Genomic DNA, 25173 nt, shown 5'->3' with positions numbered 1-25173 from the left:
CAGCTGTTTATCAGATTCTCAGGGTTTTTTCCCTTCATCCTTAAAAAAATACTGCAGCTTCCCTGTGCACCACCATCAAGAGGATACGCAGTTCAGATAAGGGTTATCCAAAATGTTAGACTACCACCATCCCTATATTCCTCAGCTAGCACAATTTGGTGGCTATTGTTTGCATGGCCTCTGATTTCCTGAACTGATCTTGTGGTGGATATGGAACTTTTTAAACTTGTTTCTCTTTTTGACCACCCATCTAAAATATTTCCAGATTAGTTTGTCCTATTTCAAAGCCCAAGGGATCTCCAATTAGAGGTCATTTTTGAGAATTGTACTGTATCTGTGTTTACCATTAATGATGTTGACTGTACAAAGTTATTCTTCAGAGTATTGCTCCACATGTCTCTGATTGCTACATCTATCCTTGCTTTGGTTTAGCACTGGAGCTCAGCTTTTTGGTTTTCACTTGATTTTTAAAAGACTTGGGGCGAATTGTATTTAACTTGGAAAACAGATCACTGTTCCAGAATGTCTGCCAACCTGCAATCTTAAAGCAAGCCCAGAATTCTGGAAGAGGTTTCCCTACTTCTTTTGCTGATAGTCTAAATGAGCAAAACATAAAACATATGCACAGTGGATAGGAAGACTGGGGTTTTTTTCCTTTTGTTTTTGAAAAGCCATAACTCAAGGGCAACAAGGAAAGCTAAAGAGTGGGAAATTCAGGGCAGCTGAAAGAAATCTTTTTTCACACAATGCATAATTCTCTAATAATAACTTCCACATTCCAGCTGGACAGCTTTAAAAGGGTATTAACAAATGCAGAAATGTTAAGACTATATACTGTATTACACCAATAGCGCTTAATGAGGAGACCAGGCAAAGAAAAAGGAAGGAAAAATGGAATAAAAATAATCACAACTTTACTGATTACAACTTTAAAATGGTTCTACCAACTGAGGAAGTCCATTAGCCAGTGACAGGTCTACAGTCCCTCCACAACAATGTGTGAACCAGCTCTTATTCAAGAGAAGGAATCGGGAGATGGATATTAGACTAGCTAGGACCACTTTTATATGTCTCTCATGACAGGTGGAATGGCCCCTATCCTTGCTAAGGGTTTTCATGCTAGCATGCGGGTATTATAGGAGCCCTGTTTAATCAGGACCCTGCCTTGCCTTCATTATCTTACCTTGCTAGGAACACAATATCACTTGCTAGGAACACAACTGGGACTATGCAATTGGCATTGGTCTTGCTGGTGGGCTGCAGTTAAGGCCAGTGGGAACAAAATGCTGAACTAGGTTGGCTTTTGGCTTTATTCAGAATTTTCTTACTTTACTATGTTCTACTAGTACTTCACTTATATTACTGCCAAAAGTTCCTGTATCTATGGCTATGGTTATGGCCTAGAATGTCGTCCCTTTCTTGGGGTTAAATACTCCTATCTCCTATTGTTTCATGGTGTATAAGCAAGTAGCTTATTTTCTATATCTTTGTGCTCTTGAAGTAAATCAGTGAAAGGGGAAAAATCCACACAAGTATAGATAGTACATCTTCATATAAATACCATGCAGATGTGTTTGTAAATGAATAGGGTGTCCAGGTCCTTTGAAGATCAAGTTAACATGGGCAAATAAATATAAGATAAGGTATCAGATATTATTTGACAAATCACAGGATGGTCCAAGGATAGAACAAATATTCATGGTAATTCAGAACCCCTTTCATATTTCTGCATTCTAAAAACAAGATTGGTGACTGTTTATGAGCAGAAATATGCCATATACACAGCACAACCCATTGAAAATAGCACCCCAAGTCTTGTGCTGTTTACCCTCTTCATGTGAAGGATCCTTCACCAAACCCATGCTGTGAGGTCAACATGTTGTCTAGCCTGCAATCCATACCAAGATTTCCAGTGCCCAAGATGTAGCTACGCACAATGTGATAACATCAAGGATCACAAGTTGTAAGCAACACTAAAAGTTATGGGGAAAGTGTAAGAACTTGCCTTAAGTTGCTGGCACAAAATGGAAATGGCTATCTTGGAGCCAGTTCACATTCAACTATATTTCAGTTTTCTGCATTGGATAATAGGAAAAGCCACTGGTAATAATGCAATCATTTGGTGTACTTTTTTTTTTCCACCTCACAATTTTCTACATTTCTTTCCTCCTGAACTTGATAATCATCTTTCTCTCTCAATCTCTAGGTAATACAGGAAAATGCTTCATGTATTTGATATTGTGAACTTCAGTCCATAAAAGCATATATATGCCATAATAAATGTATTAATCGTTATAGTGTTACAAGTCTCTCTCTTTAATTTACTTGGGTTAGAAATAGGATTAAAGCTCATACAGGAGACTTTAACCATGGAGTTCATGGTCCTCAGCAGATCTCACAGACTGATATTATGGATGCTTCCCTGTAACACTAGCAGTTCTTTCTGATATCATGTTGTGACCAACTCTGATATATTGTTGACCTGATAGAATTCAACCAGAAGCAACTCTTCTTGTGAGTCTGCATGTGTGTGTATTAGAGAGGGAGCAAAGGAAGGGCCAGAGCAGCTGCTCTGGCCCTTCCTTTGCTCCCTCTCTAATACACACACATGCAGACTCACAAGAAGAGTAACCAGTCTGTATTTTCAACCATATTAAAGAAGTTACTTCCACTAAATCCTGTGGGTTTTTTTCTTTTAGAAAGTTGTGATTATCATTTAACCTGGTAAAGTCCAAGCAAGCTAATACTTGCCTTACCCTTGAGAAAGAATGGGAGAGTCCTTTTGATTTGAAGCTGCACTGAAAGTGGCAAGAATATACAAATTAGTGGCAAAAGTCTCGCAATTATTAATTCATGCTAGAAAATTATACTCGGGGAGTTGTGAAGGGAATCAGCTTAATTTGTCTGCCAAACCATCTTTGCGGCTGGGTTCAATGGAAGTCACATTGACTCCAGTGGAACTGAGGCCCAGATTTTTCAGGCATTTGCTAAAAATGCATGGAAAGGGAAATAAGGCTATGTATCCTAGACCTGCCTCTAATATCCTTGCCTCTATAGGCTGCACTTTACTGATTACTGACTAGCAAATGTTTATCTTATCTCTCTTCTTACAGCTGGAGCAGGATTAGATGATAAAGAATGAGATCATACTTACTTGCTTTCCTAGGTTCATCAGCAGGAGAAAGCAGGACTCGTTTCACTTTCACCACTTTCCATTCTTGACTTTGATCCTCCCTGTTGCTAATCCCAGAATCCATCACATCAGAAACAGGCCATAGAGAGTCTCGTATCTCATCTGACGCCAGCCTATTGTCATTGCTTTTGTGGGGGAGGACATTCCCATTGGCTCTCCAAGGCTCCTTCTGGAGATTTTCTCCAGCCGACTCTTTCCATTCTTGCTCTCCATGACTTCTATCATTTTCTGTTCCTTGCAGCCTTGCCAAATAGCTTTTGGCTTCTGCAGTGTCAACCTTGGACTTCTTAATAATGTGAGGATTTGGGTCGGCTCTGCTGGATATTGCACAGTTGGACTGAGGTTTCAGATAAGGTGGCAGTAAGGTTGTCTTTAGCATTTTGTCTCTTGTTAGATAATATTTGGTGCTTGATAGAGCTATTCCTCCTCGGAAGAAATTCCCTGCAATTTCCAAGCCTTTTTGGGGATTGCCTGGGAAGGCAGGCAAGCAAATTATGTCCAGAGCACTTCAGTGCTGTAAGCCTTCCACCAGCCTGACCACAAAACTCTTCAATGCAGGGATAGGGTAAGATAGCACCAAGAATGCATTTCTTCTTTCAAAAAGGAACTGTGGAATTGAAATGGTGGAAAACAGACTTATTTCTCTTTCTTTGTAGCATTTAATTGTTCAGATGAACAAAGGAAAGCTTCTGATAGAATTTTCCTTATCAAGTCTACGTACAAGGTAACTTCCAAATAAATGCATCTAATAAGAAACAAATAGATATACATGTTAATATATATAAACAAACATACTCCTTCCTTTTTCATAACAAAAGATGTGTCTACATTGTTTTACACAGCTACTCATATCTATGAATTTAAATTAGTATCTTAATAAATGAACAAGTGACCCAGTGGTGATTTTGCATTAAGGAAATTTTGCTGGTTTTCCTCTCCCACATCCATCCCTGCCCTCACATCCCTAAAGAGCTGATCAGGAAGATGGAAAACACTGCAGAACAGTACAGGATATACAACTCTCACAGCTGCAAATGTAAAGCTATGGGTGGTTTCTGTTACTGAAAAGTTGACTCTGATTTCAATCCATTTGAATGGATTGAGATTATTTTAGTAAGGGTTTAGTCTCATTGAGAACAATAGGGTTTAAATTCATCATGGTTGATTTGTCCTATTATTTCAGTAAAACTAAAGCACGACTAATTTAGTCTCAATCTAAATTACATTACATTTAAAAATATTAATGTATACACACATTCGTTTCAGAATTCCTGATTAGTTGGAAAATAAAAATTTGATAATTTGATATCTCAGAATTGTCATTAGAATTAGAGAAGCTTAGAATATTATTGTCTAGTGTTTCTATAATCATCTGGGTTAGCACTTTCTCAGTGATGGCACCTAATTCTTTGGCTTGTTACATTCCAACTACTTCAAGATTTAGTATAGAAGAACAGCAAAGCAAGAATGGACTGTTAAACACTGCACACATGACTTGTCTGTTTTTCCTCTGGGGACAGAGGTGGGGGAGAAGCAACCTCACCTGCCCACGTGCCTGAAGCAGTATGAATTCTACTCTGTCTACTGTATTTTGCTGGGTGGGACAGGAAGCATTTTAGATCTTTTATTGTGTCCCCAAAAAGACAAAAGTGAAGAACATTCAGATGTTCATGATAAGGTTATGTTTTAACTAAAGCCTTATCAATCTTTCACAGAATAGCTACAGTATACATGGAGTAAGTGCTTTGTACACTTACATGCACATGTAAAGTTTATATGGAATGATATCATATCTCTGGGATAAGTATGGCACCAAACTATATCATGTGGGAGTTGTCAAGTTACTTTAGGCTACAGATTAAGCCAGCCTTCTCCAATCAAGTACCTTTTGTTGACTGGGAATTCTGGGAATAGCAATTCCAATATCTTTGGGGGATGCTACATAAAAGAATTTGGGCTAAGGAAGATAAAGTGAGCATAGAACAGGTATTCAGATCAGTCTCTGCAGTAATGCAGTGATAACATTCTTTTACTGCAAATTGGAAAAAAATTTGCTTCTCCAAGACTTGTGGCATTTTTTTTCTAAGAAGAAAAAAAATTGATAAAGCACTCAGAGGACCTCTACTGATGACTCAAGTTCAATGCTAAATTCCATACATTCTGGAATGGTAGCCTTAATCTCCCTGAGCTGGGAGCTCCTTCTGTTTCTTTGACAAGTCACATCACTGGGCTTGTATTCAAAGAAGTTTGAGAGAGAAAGGAATCTGTCAGATGCCAGAAAAAAAGATGTGGCTGATCTGATAGAATGTACAAAGTCTGCCTAGCAGGAGATAAAGAATAGACAAAGCTAATAAAGCCAGTGCTAGCAAAAAAGGAAGTTAATGATTAAAGTCCTAGGTATCCTCTGAAAGCATGTTATCTAAATTAAGCTGGGCTTGTACTAGTATAGGTGGGAAATCACTTGGTGACCTTACATAACATAGATACAGAAAAAGATGGGATAGGGTAGTGCTCTTGAGTCATAACATCCTGTAATTTATTAATAATTTTAGCTAACTTTTAGCTAATATGCAATTTTTCTGAACATATTTGATCTCTAACCTTCTAAATAACCAGCAATTTTTATCAATTTCACTGCAAAACATAACATTGGCATATCCATTTTGTTTTGAAGTTTATCTTATTTAAAAAATATTTACAAAGTGCCCATAGCTTTTTGCTGTCAAACATATAAAAAGATTGTGTAGCAGAAGCTGCTTGTTTTAAAATGTCATCTGCTCAGGGTGAGCAGTGCCCAGTTGGCTCTTACTAGAAAAAATACTGATCTGTGACATTGGCAATATTCCAGCATGACAGTCCTGAATGGACAACTGTATGAATTGCATTTAGTATGGATCTCTTTAACATGGAATTACAGCCCTTAGCATGTCATGTGTGTGTGTTTTTGAGCCAGTTTTTGGAGACAGCCTGGACCATTCCTTGCAGTTTTCTTGGCAAGGTTTTTCAGAAGTGGCTTGCCACTACCTGCTTCCTAGGGCTGAGAGAAAGTGACTGGCTCAAGATCACCCAGCTGGCTTCGTGCCTAAGGTGGGAGTAGAACTCATGATCTCCCACTTTGTAGCCTAGTGCCTTAACCACTACACCAAACTGGCTGTCCCAAGCATGTCATGGCTCCATGAAAAATGATCTATGCATTTACCTGGGTTGACCATTCAATGGGGGACAACTTGTAGAATGTAACATTTTAAAAATTATATATTGTATTATGAATACCTTGAAAAGACTACAGTATAAACATAGAGCCAAAAGAGGTTTTTGTAAAGTCTTATTTGTACTAGTGAGTGATGTTCAATGCAAATACAAGCTTGGAGATGAGAGATATTAGTTTGCCTATTAACATCACCTTGTCACCAAAGAAATGTATTTATTCATTAAATGTTCCATCTTTCCTCTGCACTGTTAAATGATCCCAGGGTGGTCACATATTTGTACAATCATTCTAAAATCCAGCACAAACCACAATGATTGGTCAATGTAAAAATAAACAAACCAAAGCTGCTTTTCAACTATCCCAGCGCTGTTGCCTGGGCCCTATGCTTAATTCAAGGCCTCTCTGTATTCCACAGTTTTCCATTTGAAATTTGAACAAACATCGCACAGATGTTTGCCCAGCAGGGATTTCTTCATCTGATTTAAAGCCTGCAGGAAATTTGTTAGTGTTGAGGAACTCCAGTTTTCATCTTCAAGCTGCAGACTAGGCATCTTGATCTACTCATAAATGCTCACCCTAGCTTCTGTAACAGTGCTGTTCTATAGCCCAGAAAGTCTTTCCGAAGCATTAGACTTCCTTCCCATATTGCACATCTGCAATGACAAGGAACAGTTGCAGATCTTCAATCATATCCCCACTTGTATCTAACCCTGGCACCCTGGAACAGTCTTTTTCTGCATGACATTGCCTTCATCTTGTTCCCAGCCCATGAATGAAACAGGCTTAAGCTGTTCTTAGTTGTAGCAGTATTAAAGTAGCATTTTCCTCTTATTTTGATGCTATACAAGTGCAATCTTAAGACATGAAAATTGTGTTAGGGTTTGTTACCCATTGCTCTAGAGAGAAATCAGGTAACTGGCAGTGATTGGGAACAGACATCTTAGAGGAAGGATGGGGATTTACAATGAGGACAGCGTAGTTCATGCCAAGATAGTTTTCTGCCAACTCAACTTTGCTGATCTTTTCACTAGCCAAGCAGCCTTCCTGAGGTTTGAAATGGAGAAGCAGAAGGGCTCCCCCAAAGTCATTCATCTGAATTGCATGTCCATAACAGAAGGAGAAGGAGAAGGAGAAGGAGAAGGAGAAGGAGAAGGAGAAGGAGAAGGAGAAGGAGAAGGAAGGTTGGCTGATCTCTCATTTTCCAAACAAAGAATCCCATAGAATAAACCCAATGGCAAAAGGCAATTTATGCCTCATGAACTTGCCTGATCACAGAGATTAAATTGGAAGTCTTCTTCTCTGGCTTTCTTTCTGCCACTTAATGTCCTGCATGACTATGTTGCAAGAAGAAAAATGATGTCAAGGGATATATAGTCATGCATCTGACCTGTTGAGTATATGTAGGACATAAAGTGGCTGCCATATGTCAACTGAAGTGTCATCTATTCCTCTGTATTATTTATTTATTATACTGATACTCCAGTATTCCTCTAAGGAGTTCAAAATGTCACCTTCATTTTATCCTGGCAACTATAACCTTGTTGCCAATAACCCTATTGCCAATAATGATAACAAGAAAGTGAGTGGCCAAAAGGCCTCAGTGAACTCCATTGGACTTGTGAACCCGGGTCTTCCTAATTCCAGCCCAACGTTTGAATAATTCCCTCTCTGGTCCCAGATTAATCACAGCACCTGGAAATCCCTATTAAAGCCAGATTTAGTAATACCTGTGAGATTAGCTAACATGCATTTGCTTTGGCTTCTGAAATAGCACCTCTCCTTTAAAAAGGTTCTGTAGGCAAAGTTCTAAAGCATCATCTCTGGACTGATGGCTCCACAGCTCTCTGCTAATAGTTTGACATGGAATAAGCAACTTTTCAGGTTAGTGGGTGCCTAGGAACTTTGAGAGCATGTCACAGTGGTCTTCAAATTGGCTGCCATGGGAGAGATTTCTTTTATGAAAGGTAAGCATAACCATTTAGTAGAAGGCAAACTGTCTTTCTCTCTTTTTCTGCTCCCAAGGTGCTCCTTGCTACCTCAGCTTATGGTTGTCTTTGTTCCTGGGAGGCGTGTGTGTGTGTCTGTGTGTGTGTGTGACACTACTTAGCAAAGAACTAGGCTGCATCCACCTACCATTTTTATTTTTAAGGACGCATACCCTGGAGGCCAGAATTCTGGTAAATGAAAATGTTGTTAGAATCTGGTATTTTGCTTTGTGTTATGCCAGCTTCCCACCTAGAAATCCATAGAAACAAGTAAGGCAAGGAGCCAAAGCAAGTATCTGGGGAGTACAGTGGTGCCTGCAGGCGCTGAACTAACTCTATGTTAGCAGAACTGCAACAAGGACCTCAGGGGCACTTTCCTTGCAGAGAGTTGCAGGGCAAATAAATACATCCTTCTCTAATATCCTGAGATATTGCATATTCATATTGCATTATATATGGGTAAAGAATGAATAGAACCTCTTCCAAAAGGAATAGGGAAGATAACTTTTCACCTCCTACACATTTACGTTTTGGCAGGCGCCAAATGAAGAGAGAAAGAGATGTTTCACAGTTCCTTATCTAGATATCTCCATCTGATGGAGGAAGTGAGTGCTGCAGCAGCTGGTTCCCCCATAAACATTGCAACCTGCAAAGGACAGGCTATAATCCCAGAATGGGCTTCAGGCTAGGGCGCTAGTGCTCTTCGTGCTACGCGGCTGAATGCTTGTGAAAAGTTTGGCATTCGAAAGCAACTTTCTGTTATGGCTACTAATGTAGCTGTGGAAGTGTGTGAGATGCAATGGCTAGGGAACAGCTCCTGGAGGAATGGTAAGTGTGCAAGGAGATTTCGCAGTAGTCCAGGCGGAACTTTCTTGCCCTCCATAACTCCATGTCCTTCTTCAGAATTGCTGGGAGGAGGAGGAGGAGGAGGAGGGTGTTAATTCTTGTTAAAGCTGCAGATTATCTAACCAACAGAGGCAGGATCTTAGGAAGGCACCTTTAGCAATAGGGACCAGAGGGCTAATTCTGCCTTGCCCCCTTATAGTCAAAACTGGAAATAGAGAGAACAAATGCCTCTAGGCTATTGCAAGGATAGCACAGCTAAACCCTGAATTTTATCTAAACTCTACATTTTAAACCTGACTATCATGACGTGAATGCATTTTAAGAATAGTGAAAGTGAAATAGTTTTCTGCAACAAAAATTGTTTCAGGTGGAAGACAATCCCAACGTATAAGGTAGTATGAAGAATGACGAATTAAAGATGTGTCATGTACAGAGGCAATTGGAAGTGGGAGAAACAACAATGCTTCCTCTACAGCCTGCCACAAGGAAGAGGGTGTGGATTTATTCTCCAGAACTCCTGAGGGTAGGACAAGAACCAGTGGGTGGAAGCTTTATAAAGAGAGATCCAAACTTGAAATAAGGAGGAATTTCCTGACTGTGAAACAGACTGCTTCCTGGAGCTGTGTGTGCTTCATCATGAGAGGTTTTCAAACCAAGGTTGGATGACCATGTTTCTGGGATAGCCTGAGTGTTCCTGCTCTGGGTGGGGGTTGAACTAGATGATCACCAGGCTCCCTTCCAACTGTATGATGCTATGAAATTCTCCATCTTAATTCTGAGTGGTAAATTAAGGGAGACAGTTTGGTGAATCTTTTCTAGAGAATGGGTGGATTGTGGGTTATCAATTTTCTAATGATAAGCAAGTTGCTTGGAACATGTGTAAGAATATTTTTTACAGGCAAATGTTGACCCAGTTATAAATAAGACCGTATTGTGTTAGCATACTGGTGGAGGAAAGATTCAAGAAAGGAACAGCCGCTGAGCTTAATAATGTCAGCATAATTATTATTTTCACCATTGTGGCTCAAATTGTCTACCAATCAAGGTTATAAAATTGCTCAGATGGGAGATAGTTTGCTGAATATTATCCAAGACAGGTGTGGATAGTAGGGCCCCAAACTATGAAAAATCTTATTAAAAATATTGGAAATGCTTAGATATTTAAAAAAATATATATCAGAAATGCCTGGTTTACATTGCCCTTCTCCCACATTGAGCATTGGCCAAAATTTAAAATGATGAGGAAGATAGCTAATTATGGCTTATCATCATCTTTAGTCTTGGGCTTCTAGTTCATACTCCAAAGTAATCCCTGTCATGTCTTCAAATCTGTAGAAGTAGACTGACTCCCCTTTGCAAAAGAAGGGAGCTGGGACTGGCAAGATGGAAAGCATTGTGTTATGTTGTTGGTTGAATGGCAGGAGGGCTTAGTTTACTCCTTGCATGGAACTGTCACCATATCTGATAACACCCACAGGAAAAATCTCCCCCCTCCCCAAAGATTTGATTGTTGTTAGATGAAGGTTTAAAAAAACTAGAAGTTAAGTGGCAGTGAAATGGGTGACATTCAACAACCTTTGTAGATGCTAGAGGTCACTTCAGAAGGCAAAGAGTCATTTCAGCCATCAGAAGAGTGAAATGCAGCCTATGTGAAGTGATGCAAGAGCTGATCCCCAAGATGCCTTTCCAGGTGTAGCTCTGAATGAAATCTGGAGGGCAGCCAAAGCTGACAGGCTTCCTTGTGCCTGATCTTTTCCATCTGTTGTAGCATAACAGCAGTTCCTCCAGTGAGCCTTGCTAAAAATTCCTGACTTTCTGGCAAGACTTCCCTTACATCATCCTTCCCTTTAAAAGAAATAAAATATAAAAAGTTTCGACAATATTGTTTTGGTGACAACTCTTGGGTAGAGGCAGTAAAAGCGTCAGCAACATTCAGAAAACTAGTCTATTCATTTCCTCAAGAACTTTCAGGAACTGCTTGGGAACTTCTGTCCTGTCTACCAAGGCTTGATTGGATAAACACACTTGGCTGGAAAAGTGTGCTTAGACATCACTGAAAAAAGGGAATTAAAGAGGGGGTAGACAGGTACACAGATGCACAAATATGTGTCTGTGTGTGTGCATGTGTATATGTATATGCCAATTTATAGGTATAAATACAAATTCAGGAATAATTGCTATAATTAAAATAGAAATACTATACAGTACACTTTCAGACTACTGTTGTTGCCACTTCCTAAAACTCTGGTGCATTGAGTCTTTCTGATTTGGCAGCCTTAAAAATCTAATAAATTACTACATTATTGTTATTATTTTCCTAAATTCTGCCATTCTTGAGAGGACCCACAGTTGTCCTTTCTGCAGCCCTTGAGGGAAATTGAGGTGAGTCAACCAGAGGCAATCAGCTCTCATTCCAGCTGACCAATAAGGGAGCCCCACAACCGAACGCTGCGCCTCCATCCCTACTCTTGCCTTGCCACTATGTTTGATTTTGTGGCAGAAAAGGTTTTGAAAAAGCCGCCTTGAAGCTTGGGGCAAGAACATCTGGCCTCTAGAGAGGCTTAGCAGTTGTGGAGAGGGAGAGAACCAAGAGGACTGAAGTTCCTGCAATGGGAAACTGGCCTGCCCCACATCTGGCTGAGCTTCAGCTCCTGCAAATGGCAAACTTAGAAGTCTGCCATTTGAGCTGTGCTGCTAAGGTGGAAGAAAATTGCCTCAACAGGGTGGGATGCCAAGGTTATGGCACCAATCCCTCTGCGGAAGTGCCCTCGGGTCAGGAGCAGTTTGAACATAATCCATGATTATCCTCACTGTTGTGAACTTGTAGTGCTGTGAACAATGAGAGAAAATTAGTGCTTTGCTCCAAGGTACTGCAGATCCTGCAGCAGTAAAAGTCGTCTCATGCCATCTCTGCACCAAAGGGGGAATAAAAGAAAACAGAATAGAGACCCACTTCTCAAGCACTGAAGGGAGGGGAAACTTGTTTTGTCTACAGAGCTGCAGTCATCAAGCTAGCACATCCCTCCCAGGAGCCGAAGTTCAAGTGCTGGGAAGAGAGATAAGAGTTCTCTCCAATAGGAAAATAGAGCTAAAGGTCTCAACATTAAAATCCACCACCACCACCTAGCTTTGTGGTGGTTCAATTACACTGCTGTATGCCACAAATAAATCAGACCAGCTGCTGACATCATGGGAACAAGAAGTTCCAAAGCAGCTTTCAAACTATTGCAAAATCCTCATGCAGAAGTATCTTAGGTGTGCCTCCTGTCCAAATGCTAATTGTTGATGGGCAGGTACAAGGGCCCCATTCTTGCTTTCTGTTGTGCTTTGTCTTTAAACCAGACTTGAACTGGGCTGTTCTTAAAATGGGGGGCAGCTCCAGATATAGCCCTGCCCTCTAACACCCCTTCTGATGTTCACCTGTTGTCTCTCAGGGAGGATACTTGGCCATCTTCATGCTTGAAAGGGCCCTACAGTGTACCGGATGAAGTATTGTGGGGCAGAGATGGCTATATTTCTATATTTGTGCTGTGGTGAAGATGGCTTTCAAAAATTGGGTGTGGCCAGGAAACAAAGTTACTCAGGCTAAAGAGTAAAGTAGTAGGGCTGTTAATGAAATCCATCCCATTAAACAAATTAAATGTATACATAGAGTAGTCTTAAAGGCATCCCAGTTATATTTTCATTTGCCAACTTTAATCCTAACCCTTTCAGATGAGAAGCAGGCTTCAAGGAGTTGCAGGTTGTCCTGCAGGCACTTTTTCCCCATCCTGGAAAAGAGACACGGCTTCCTTGGTCTGGAGAAACTTACCCTGCTTTTCTTCCGTGTAAAAGCTATGAGAGCAAGTAAACTCATTCCAAGAGAAAGGGAAAATGAATGAAGTACTTCTACCAGGTTTATGCACTTGTGTTAATAGTGCTGCGGTTAACAGTTAACTCATATGTGCCAAGTTACCTTGTTCCCACTAAGCTATGGGCCTAAGAAGTTAAAAAGATGAAAGTGATTCTGGTTATCTTAATCAGATCCAGAACTAAGATTGAGTCAGTTATATTTTCTGATTGAAGCTTCCACTTCCTCTACATAGCTCTGTGGTTTATATGAGAAAGTGTACATTGACAGATCTACAACTGATGCTACTATCCCAGCTAGAACCTTTCGATGTTTCCCAATCACAAGGAAACTGGAATTCTGGTGGGCTATGATGGCACAGGTAGGTTTAATGAATTATTGGCTCTTTCACCCTAATTCTTCCTAGTCCCCCATTATTGAACTTCAGTTGTTAGCACAGAGTGTTGCTACCATTTAGAGATTTGTATTGCATATAAATCTCCAAACAGGGTGGCTGGCACCTTGAAGATGCTCCCATAACCTTTATTGACTGTCAGGATCTTGGAAGACATTATTTATGGTTTTTTAAATTGTATTTTAATTAATATTTATTCTTGTTTTACTGTAAACTGCCCAGACTCGCTCTTGAGTGAGATGGGCGGTGACTAAATTTGAAATATAAGTAAATAAATTCATACATAAATACATAAATAAATAAAATAAAATAAAGGAGTAGGTTTAGCTGTCCCAAAACAATATGGTGGCATTAGTGAATGCAACTCACTAGGGTTGAACTATGAACTATTTAAATAAACCAAGATAGGTGCTCAAAAAAATGTTACATATCTAAACCTAAAGATATTTCCAATGGACCTTCTGTACAAGTGGATATTTATTCAGTTTCATTTATTGCTAGTGGAAAGGACCAAGCCCCCACCCCTCCAGTATGGCCTATGTGAACCACTGAACATGAAAGGGTTGTAGAAATTAGATATATAACCGCTGATATTACTTTAGCTCATGTCCTTTTGGTTCGTTGCTATGCTTCTTGCAGCCTCCTGGGCTTTCATAGGTATCCATCAATCATATGTACATGTACGCACACATAAATACACCAAATACAGATTCATGCTATATATTTACTACTTTAAAAAAAGATAGATGATTCCAGATGTCATGCCAAAACCTACTATCTTTCCCATCACTGACTTCTCTGTCTCCAATTTGTTTATTGCTTTTGCACAGTCCGAGCTTGGGGATAGAGGAGATCAAGGATGCTGGCTACAGCTGCTGCGGGATGGGGCACAGGGCGCGCCATAAAAGGAAGTTGAGGGGACTGTGATGGTGTCTGGCTTGTGTTGCATTAGCCCTCAATGCCCTGGATTTCATTAAGCTTGCATGCTTATCCAGTAATGTGATCTGAGGAAGTATTCTGCGTTGCTTTTAAAACTTGGACAAAGAGGGAGCAGAACAGAAGGGATTGTTTAAAAATGAAATGTTGCTTTTCTTCTCCTACACATGCTCTTATTGCCTCCCTCCAGGTGTCTTTTCAAACTGAGAACACTCTAGTCCAGTGTTTCTCAACCTTGATAACTTTAAGATGTGTGGACTTCAACTCCCAGAATTCCCCAGCCAGCCATGCTGGCTGGGGAATTCTGGGAGTTAAAGTCCACACATCTTAAAGTTGTCAAGGCTGAGAAACACTGCTCTAGTCCCCTTTCTTCTTGCCTACCCCATATCTTTTCACTTTTCAACAGACATTTATCCTTACTGTAACCTCTCATAAAATCAGAAAAGGCATGGAAAAGGAAAGATCTCTGGAGCACAACACAAAAGAAACTATGGGTAAGAGAGTAAGATATCTAGACTTTCTACAATTCCATTCACAACCTCCAGCACCATGCCAAACATTTGGTCCTCACGCCCACTTCCAGCGTGGACAAGCTAGCCTAGCCCAGCCCGTATTTGGCCTTTTACCAATGGGTGGATTAGCCAGAAAGAGTGGGAGAAAAATTCCCCTCCACCAGAGAAGTCATGACATGAAGAAGATCTGCAGGCCAGAGTTTTTTATCCAGACCTTAATCTCCCTACCTGTTATTACAAACAATCTATGTCAACCTTCCCAAATTTAGTGCATTCCAGAGGCATCGGATTCCTGCTATCATGCTCTCCACAAATTGCCAGATCTGCTTCCTCTCTGGAGATGCAGCTTTTCCAAGATGAGAAAGCTGGAAATTTGGAAGACGTCAGTTTGAAATAGGCTTTAATATAAACATGTATTTTGCTAATACAATAAATAATGTGTTTAGTGTTTAAGAAACAGAATACATAAATACATAAACTCAAACCATCAAAACATCATTCTTACAATGGGAATAGTAAACTAATTGCCAGAATGGAGTGGGGGGAGGGGCGGGTGTCCAATTTATCTGCTGAGTTCCAGGTTGGGGAAGCCTAAAGACAATATGAAGAGACACTGAAATTGGATTGCCTGTTTTTACGGGTCACTGTGAACAAGTCTAAACATATAAGTTTTGCATTATCTTCAAAACAATATAGTTAATTGTTTTGAAGATAATGCAGAACTTGAATGGTTTAAGGAACTTTATGGCTGAGAATATCTACTCCCATGATGGACTAGTCTTAGTCACATTCCTTCCAGAAATCATATATTTAGAACGGAAATGTGATGGGCCTTAATGGTGCCACAGAGTAGCATGACTGGGCAACTTCTGTGACTGTCCATTAGGAATATAAGTCTTGGAAGAAAGATCTCATCCCGCACTATTGCATTTCAAAGCAAGCATGCTGGTTTTAAAATCATTACACATTGTTTTCTCTGACAAACAGATGCGGGGGTTGTGCCATTGGTGATGACTGATACGAAATATTTATGCCTTCAAAAAAGAAAGCTTGGGAAATGCTTGTACATGTTCTTCACTTTGGGGAAAAACAGGAAAAGCTTATTGTAGTTTGTCCAGGCCATTTAATCTCTGGAAACATTTCTGAAGAGTGTAGTGGATATCACTGTACAAATGTTCACTGAATGAATAGGAGAGATTCTGACATATTGGCAAAGGCCTTACTTCACCCATGTGACTTAACTCTTTGCACTGGTCAGAATACATGTAGGATAATCAATGTCTGGATCACCAAACCAACACAGATTATCGTTGCCCATATCAATCTTGCTGATAGATGAACTGAACAAGCTGGTTGTCATGATGGACAATCTATGCAAGGATGAAGCCTTGTACCAGACATGGCAGAATCCATCAACATAGTATCCTGAAATATCATCTGTCTGGTGTTAAAGTCGGAAATACCATAGTATGATGTTGTTGCTCTATTTTCAAAGGCAAGTTCTAGAATGTGTGAGTGTGTGTAGTACTTTTGTTACAGAGTGCCACATGACTCATTACTCTTTCTGTGCTATTTTTCACAATAGGGAACTGGAATTTGGGTGAAGTTTAATCAACTCTACCTATTTCTTGTTTTCAACTAATCCTGAAATGCTACTGGATGTGCTGGACAGATGCTTGGAATTGGTATAGGCTGGGTAAGAATGAATTAATTGAATTTTAATCCAGATGTGGGTATAGTTGTCTAAATATAGAGATGGTGTCTCATCTGTCCTAGATTAAAATAAAATTGTTCCCAAAGAATTTCACAGCATTTCTGAAACCATTCTTGGCTTTCAGCACCCAGCTAGCATCTATAGTACAAACCACATTTGCTCAGCCTCAGATGGTATATCTCTGTTCTTCTAGTTTGGGTAAAATTGCCTTTGCCATTGTTACCCATGTCTTGGGGATTTCTGTTGTTGTTGTTGCAATAAATTACACATTAGGTTGCCTTTGAAGAACATTCCTGAGATTATAGTTCAGATAGTTCACAATACTGCGGCCAAATTGATGACAGGCTTCATTATCATATATTTTGCTTATCTTAAATGATATTCACAGGTTTTCAGTTTCCTTTGGGCATTCTTCATAATGCTATTTTTTGCCTGTACAGAATCAAGGGGCCTGGGACCATGGTACTTTCAGAAGCCCATGATTTTAAGCTCTCCCTCTGAAGGGGGTCATACACCTGAATAATAAAGCACCTTTGTCAAAATTTTATCCTTGATATTCACTCTTTTATCCTTACAGCCCCAAATGAAAATTGCTCTATTTTGATGAGTATTTGCTCACTGGTTATGATTTCCTCAGTGATTGTGATTTGGTTACTAGTCCTGGTTGGTTGGTTGGTTGATCTGAGTTGTTAGATTTCTCTGTAGATTTTCATTTTTTAAGTTGACCCTTTAATAATTTTAAAAAAAGAACTTGAATTGTTAGCTGCAGTTGAAGAACCTGTGTGGCAAAGAGGAAGGAAGGAATATTCCAATCTATGTGCATAATGATTTCCACGTATAGCTCCTGGAGATATGTTCAGTGCATAGATTTGGAGTCAATGTACAGCTACAATGCTGCCTCCAAAAACACATCTGTGAAGGGTTACATCTTTCAATCTTGTTTTCTCACCCTGTCTATATCTCTTTGCAGCTGACAAAGATCAGAGATGTTTCATCTGTCTAGCCCCTTTTCCCACAAATGCTGAATGTAAATTAGCTATAAATACAGCAAACCAGTGCATATAGCTTCTGAATAACTGTACTTTATGCCTGCTTTCCTTTCCTTCTTTCCACTATCCTCTTAATTCTTTCAGAATCATAGGGTTGAAGAGACTATTCTCCTTCCAGTAGGCAAGACAATTTGTAGTTAACTGATGACCTGGGAGGGGAGTTCAGTTCGTGAGTCATGCCCGAAGAATGGAAAGGAACTAGATATGGTAAGCAATGAGCAATAAAGAGTCCATAGATCAAAACCAGGCTTTTTATTAGGCTGAGAAAAATACTGAGCTAATGATGATCATTACTGTTCGAATGCATTCTGTGTGACACAGACCTGAAGAAAAGTTCTGATGAATTCAACCCAATTTTCTGAAAATTATCCTGGGTAGCTCCATAGGGCACATGCTATAAATATCTGTCTGTTCTTTAAAAATAATGTGGTTAACAGAGTATCAGAGATGGACTTAGGACAAAATTGAGATACATGTTTAGATATTTGTTTATATGAGTGGTTTTGAACTAATCACACTCTCTCAACTTAACCTACCTCACAAAAATATTGGGCCAATGCAGTTACAGTTAAATTATTGGACTTAGTCCTAGGATCCCAGGTCAAATCCCCATTTAACCAAAAGTTTCGATAGAAGTAAATACATGTAGCTCAGGGTGGAACTGTGGAGTCCTTGGTGTTCCTGAGCTTGGCTGTTTGTTTGCAGATGTTTCATTACCCAACTAGGTAACATCATCAGTGCGAGTGAGTGTGGGGTTTGCTGCCTGCCAGTTTTGGTGGGGGTGTGGTTTCCTCCTTGGTGGTTCCTTGACTAGAGTAGACACATAGAGATAAACCACATTTACATACTATTCAAAAGAAACAATAAAAAAAACCTAGGAAGGAAACAGAAAGACTAGGACACGCTCCCTCTAGCAGCCAACACTTAGATAAGCAGGGATCAACACCAGACAAACAATCAGGCAGAAAATAAAATTCTAATCAAGGAATCATCAAGGAGGAAAACCCCCGGCTGCCCCCCCCAAAAAAAACCCGGCAGGGCAAGCTACTATATATAAACACTCACTTGCACTGAAGATGCTACCTAGTTGGGTAATGAAACATCTGGAAGCAAACAACCAAGCTCAGAGAGCACCAAGGATTCTACAGTCAAAAGTTTATTAGATGTCCTTTGCTCGGTTATTTTCTTCTCTCAGCTTAACTATGCAGGGTTGAAGTGATCTTCTATCACACACATACACGCAAGAAGTTTATGGATTCCATTGTGATATTCACTGGACAGAAAGTGGAATGAAAGGAAGTATTAGTAATTACATGTGGTAATCTTGTATATGCTGCCCTAATCTCTTTCATATAAAAACGTGACAGAAATACATTAAATAAATAATATGACCTATATTAAGATAGGGCTACAATTTTATTTATTTATTTATTTATTTAGTGCCTTCAAGTCAGTGTTGGTTCCTGGTGACTGCCCGGACTAAGAATGTTTAAATAAATATAATGCATCTCTAGAGAGGAAATGACAGGTCACTTCAACTCTGTAACTTCTGTTCAAAACTGGATTGAGCAAAACTCTGATAGCCTTTAAGTAAAAATGAGAAGACCAGAGAAGGAGAAAGACAGATCAAAAGGACTAGATGGTTTTCACTCCATTCAAACAATAGAACCCATTTATCTTGATCTGGAGATATTTGTCTCCAGCAATGACTGGACATCTCTCAATTCTTCCCTAGCCCCATGATCCAGACAGCACTTCAAATGCAAACCTTGAAATGCTGTCTAACATGGAGCAGGAAAGAATGAGTTTAGTTGGATTAGTCCATGATTTAGTAGATAAATCCTGGAGAATTTGTATTAGGAATGAATGAATGAATGAATGAATGAATGAATGAATGAATGAATGAATGAATGAATGAATGAATATTATTTTAGAAGGGGATATATTTCTCTTTGGTATCATCTGTACCATTTGTATTTTTATAATGTGGTTATGGAAGAAAGCAAGGCCAAACAACAACAAACAAAAATTCAGAGGATGCCGCTTTATAAAGTGTCTGGCATGATAACTGTAACCTTTCTTTGTGGCTATTCCCATCCCTAGATTTTTTTTTCCTCTCCCCCTTTTTTCATCCAGTTCTTTTCTGCCAACAGCTACTGCAGTATGCTGACATGTCAGACAAGTCAAAGGACACTCTGTTGATTTAACAGTGACCAGAACAGGCCTTTTATCAGGATGACACATGTCAGCACCTTCAACTGCCCCAAAGGGGGAAGGGATGCTTCCAAGCCATTCCCAAAGATCTTTGGACCCTTTAAACCATCTTGAGTTTGGAAAAAGAGGAGGAGGAGGAAGAAGAAAAAGTAAGGAGAGTGGTAAAGTTGGGTTGAAATTCTATATCCATTTTTCAGGGAGAATGCAGTTGTCAATCATGATAATAACTATCTGCAAAATTAGTGAGCCCAAATGGGCCACACTAGCTCCTTTCAAACATTTATTTTCAATTAAATGGAGTAGAACAAATTTTCTGCATAGTTGCACGGAGCTGAGCTCAGGCCTGCATTTTATACGAAAGATTGTCCTTTTCTTTTTTCCTGTTTAAATACAAAACACACTCATGCGCACACACACACACACACGCTTATATGACATTCCACCAGGTAACAGATTCCAGAGAACAGTGCTGAGTGGTTCCCTGCCAACCATGTGATATTCCCCAACTTTATTCCATTGCCTTCACATAATGAAAGGCATATTTTAAAGTCTGAACAGGCAGATTATGATTTATATGTACAGTATTCAAAGATGCAGATCTTTGACAGGAAACCTTTCTGCTCCCAAACAGCAGGCAGGAGAACCCTGAACTTAGGAAAACTTTAGGGATCCAAAAGTCCTGCTGAAAAGAAGGTACAATCCAGGTCAGAGAGGCAAGGGAAAAAAATGATCTGGCTCACACTAAGGGTGAAGCAGTGTCTGTGAAGAAGGCACCTCCGACACTTATCCAATAGTATGATTCTGATGAGAGAAAGAAAGACAGTTCTCCATCTGTCTCCTCCCCATACCTTTGTGAAATGCACCAAATATCTGTCTGCCATTTAATGTCTTCACTTTCCCCCAATCAAGTTCCAGCTTGCTGTCCTAAGTAAGGTTTGCCCTCTAGTTTCTGCTATGCCCTCTTACCTGCAGCAGTAAAATGATGCTTCCTGGGCCGCCTCTATGCCTGCAAGCAGAAACGTCCTTCTCCATCCACCTCCGCCTGAATATCAGAGCAACTGGGTCTCTTTTCTTCTTTTTCACTCCCTCCTAGTTGCTTGAGCTGGAGCAGAGGAAGGAAGAGTGGGGGGGGGGGGGTGGAGGAGGAGGGCCGAGCTGAAACTTTAATAGCACAGAGGCCCTTTTCTTTTGCAGCATATGGTATATTTCGCCCATGCTGAAGACATTAGCCACCTATATTTTGAAAGAGCTTACTTCAAAAGTATAAATGCAGCCCATGCCTAGCATTCTGAAAACACACTCTGGGAAGGGTTGGGATCTCTGGCAAAGCCAAACAGAGAAAAGAAAACCGGCCAGCCCTGAGATGCTTTGAAAGCCAACAGAAAATTTTCTTCTTTTGAATTCCAGTGCTGCGTGTGTTCAGTCTTATATACAAGCCTTAGTGAATGGTCCATGTTAACAAGTTTCCTTATTGCTCATTTGGCCAAAATCTCAGTTCCAGATGCTTTCCTACAAAGACTGGCCCTCACTATAGATTTCTGGCACTGCTTTAGGCTAGAAAGAGGGTCCATGGTATGCCCCTATTTTCCATTCTCCACCTCATTAAGTCCACAGAGTTGACTGTGCTCCAATCAGCTGTATGTATCTCCAGATCCTAATGAACTGTGAGAGGGGTGTGCGTCAAACTCGGGACCAAATAGACATGATGCGGTGGCAAAGATAAGAAACTGAAACATCTGGCAATAATTGAAATATATAAATATTTGCCTTGAATCCCAACCCCCCGCAAAGCTTACCCTTTACTCCTGGTCTGGCCAAAGAAACTATTGTAAGAGTCTAACAATGTCCACAGTATGCAATTTCTTAAACAGCTCTATTTTTTTTTTTAAGTAACAGATTCTTAAGGGCATTTCCATACTACTGAGTTAAAGTTCTCTCCACTCATCTCGGAGTTAGCAGAAACATGACATTTGCTGTCTCCGTGGCTGAGTCCTGCCTTGCCTAGGTTCTCAGTCACTGCCAGCCACCTGATTTCCTTCCATAATAATATTTGACCACAGATTTTAGACACCTTGAAGGTGCTCTTGGAAGGTGTCAGAACAAGGGGAAAATAATACTGTAACACCAATAAAGCTAATGACAAGTTAAGCCTCTTTCACTTATCAGCTGGGACAAGAAGAAAGCAATGTTACAGGAACAAGGCAGGAAAAAAGATGTTTTCAAGGCATGTTTCCACAGTGGTTAGGTTCAAATGGGGAAAAGGCCTATATACCAATATTGTAACAGCTGTGTATATGCATTTCTAATATAGTACGTACATATTTGCTTTGTTATTTCAGTTTTCTGTGTGTATATGTGTGTGTGTGTGTGTGTGTGTGTGTGTGTGTGTCTTTGAGTCATTGTTGACTCCTGGCAACTGCCTGGACTAGTCCCTGCAGTTTTCTTGGCAAGATTTCAGTTTCAATATCCAAGACAAAAGTTGTTGGTCTTTGGAAGACAAACCCGTGGTACCAGGTATAGAATCTTCCAGACCATCAGGAAAAGCCTACTGGTAGAAAGACGGGCCTTATGAACAAAAACAAATGATCTAAGCTGCAAAACAATGTCAGGTGTTAGCAACAGCCCCAAACTGTTGCCATAGGACAGAATCAGATCATCCTAGAGTTAGAAAGGGCCAAGAAGGTCATGGAATCCAGCCCCCTGTTGAATGCAGGCATCCAACTGAAAGCTCTCCAGACAGGGGGCTGTTGAGCCTTCACTTAAACACATTCTGCAAAGGGGACCCTACCACCTCTCTGGGTAATTGGATCCACCACCATCAAATTGTTTTTACTGTTTGCAGTTCAACAATTTATCAGTTGTACATATGGGAAATATTAATGGAGAGGATCAAACTACATGTTACATTAATTACACAGGGTGCAGCAGTAAGCCCTTTGCTTGTTTGTTTAGATTTTTAATAAATATCAGGAGTCTATTGCAAATGGAGTCTATTGCAAATGGAGACACGCACACAGAGATACCCTTCTTAAATATAGGGTGGTTGGAATTTTAGGAATGAAATTTCTGCAGTAAGGAAGTTTTAATCCTCCTTTACTATGTGGGCCTGCTCTTGAAAGTTTAAAAAATGAGGATCAGCTGCACAGCACATAATAAACAGAACATATAGTTAGTCCTGAGTTTCAAATTTGTACGGTAAAGGATGAATCCACAGCTGTCAACTCTGAACATATGGGCAATAAATCATTCAAAAAATGGAATCCAACCACAAGCAAATAATTCAAAAGACAGGCAAAAACTTATTAAAAAAAAAATTAAAGAGCAGTTTAGCCACAAACTAGAAATTGTCACAAGATGCACCTAGAAAATGTGGTTTCATTATGTACTCTCTTTATTTCCTTGTATGAATAGGGAAATGTGTGTGAATGATTGTGGTACTGGACTTGGATCAGGTTCAAATGCAGTCTTAGTTGTAAAAGCTCAGTGAGTGACTTTGGGTCAATTACTCTCCCACAGCCCAAACTATCTTAGAGAGTTGTTGTTGAGAAAAATGGCAGAAAGGAGTGCTGTGTGTATCATCTTGAGCTCCTGAAGGAAAGACATAATGTAAATCTAACAAATAAAAATGCACACAGAGATTGTCAAGCGAGGAGTTAATGTATCTCAGTTTCACTTAACGATGGACATCTGCCTGTGTTTCTCACAAATACATACATATGCAAGATGTAATGGTGATTTAAATGTCTCCCATGTGCTCATGCACTTCCAGATCTACTTCTCCATCACCAGTATTAAGAAACCCCCAAAACTATCCTTCAGTTTGCTAGTGTGTCTGCCAAGATAAAGGGGAAAGCAGTTCAAAAACTGGACAGGTTAAAACAAAAACAATCCCTCCTCATACTCACTACAGAAAATAGTTTAAAGTGAATACCTAAATTTTAGGGGTTTTCATCCTGTGCCTTTAACAGATTAAATCAAATTACATGTTCCTTATAACTTTACTTCCATGCCAAGGAAAGTTTCTGCTAAAGGCAGCTGAACTGGCTCATTCAAAAAGCTGGAAACTACCATGAAATTTGCTGATTCATTTTCAGGAAGGCTTTGCTCAGTGCCCAACCCTGACTGGCTGTGCCATCATGAACTTTGTGAGCTGCCCAGAGTTTGGTACAAGATAGGTGGCAATCAATCAATCAATCAATCAAACAACAAGCAGATCAACCAACCTTTTTGATTTCTGTCTTCAACACTATGAAAGTTTTGGCCTTGCATGTAATGCTCTTCAGGTTCTCTGTATTAACAATGGACTCCATTATGTTTCCACTTAATTTCTATTTCAAGTAGTATGTATTTGTCTGAAGTGCTAGTGGTGGTGGGCAGCTGTGAGCTGTGAGCCAAATGCTACTTTTTGTTGCATTTTAAAGTGCAATAATAGCATGTCGGCAAGATGCTATGGCAGTGTAGGAAAAGGGGCAGAAAGGCTAGGTTGAGCCCAGGAGCTAAGAAAGAGGAGGGCATGAGAGTTTCTGCCATTGGGAAACCAGCTCATCCACACGCTCTCCCAAGCTTCAACTTATCTGAAGAAAAGTTGCTGTAAGAGTGATTTTAAATACTCAGCAGCAGGAGCCAGAAATAAATAAGCTCAGTTTTCAACCATGGCTGACATTGTGAGATTACAGAGATGTGGAGTTGGCCTTGAACTGGTGCAGAATCCTTGGGTGGAGGAGTCCAATGGAACAGCAAAGACTGAACTGAAGGGCAGTTCTGCACCACACCAGCATTTTCATCTCCTAAACATTCCCTTCCTCCTACAAAGCAATTTTGGAGTGGCCCACGATGACTCCTATGCTGCTATTCCAAAAACCCAGGCTGAGATTGCTAGCATTCCCTCCCTGAACAATTGGAGGCTACTCACTAATCCCAACACAGGGCTATCCCCCCTGTCTATCCTGGCCCCACCTTTGCCTTGCCCACTGGCAAACCATGCAAAGCTCAAGAATATCCAAGAACAAATTCTTCTGTGTTGGGATTTGAGATTTTGGGCAGCTGAGCTGGAAGAAAATCAGCCCAAGTGCCTAAAGATGATGCTACTGCAGGATCGGTGCCCAAGACTGAAGTGAAAGTGCCCAAACAGAATCCAAAATATTCAAATGTCCATATATATTTGCCATATTTTTACCAGTGAGGCATTCCTGCATTCTATTCAGGACAAACAGGCTGTCTCCATGAATATAAATCTGACGTTTAAAAAGCACACGTGCACACAAAACAA

General features: G+C 40.1%; 1 protein-coding gene and 1 long non-coding RNA gene across 4 annotated transcripts in view; one reads left to right on the top strand and one right to left on the bottom strand.

Annotated features, from left to right (window-relative positions):
• The window catches only part of SYNPO (synaptopodin), a 179529-nt gene that overhangs the window by 62784 nt on the left and 91572 nt on the right, over window positions 1–25173 (bottom strand). For 2 of the 3 annotated variants that reach the window (XM_088133856.1, XM_025163948.2), the window contains one exon: window positions 3155–3938. In XM_088133856.1, coding sequence (XP_087989982.1) covers window positions 3155–3572 — 418 coding nt within the window. In that variant the 5' untranslated portion in view covers window positions 3573–3938. Of the gene's footprint in view, window positions 1–3154; window positions 3939–20870; window positions 20982–25173 lie in introns of those variants that run through there. The other variant, XM_015887345.3, reaches the window with a different exon arrangement.
• Window positions 9839–17892, top strand: LOC148216667 (uncharacterized). The gene is made up of 3 exons (XR_015795061.1): window positions 9839–9892; window positions 16513–16623; window positions 17775–17892. It is a non-coding gene; the product is annotated as an uncharacterized LOC148216667 (long non-coding RNA).

The sequence above is a fragment of the Python bivittatus genome, unplaced genomic scaffold (assembly GCF_059951505.1).
Source record: "Python bivittatus isolate LINGU-HERP-01145 unplaced genomic scaffold, Pbiv_v1 ctg000080_np1212, whole genome shotgun sequence".
Classification (NCBI taxonomy): domain Eukaryota; kingdom Metazoa; phylum Chordata; class Lepidosauria; order Squamata; family Pythonidae; genus Python; species Python bivittatus.
Note: the sequence above shows the minus strand (reverse complement) of the source record. Positions and strands in the feature narration are given on the sequence as shown.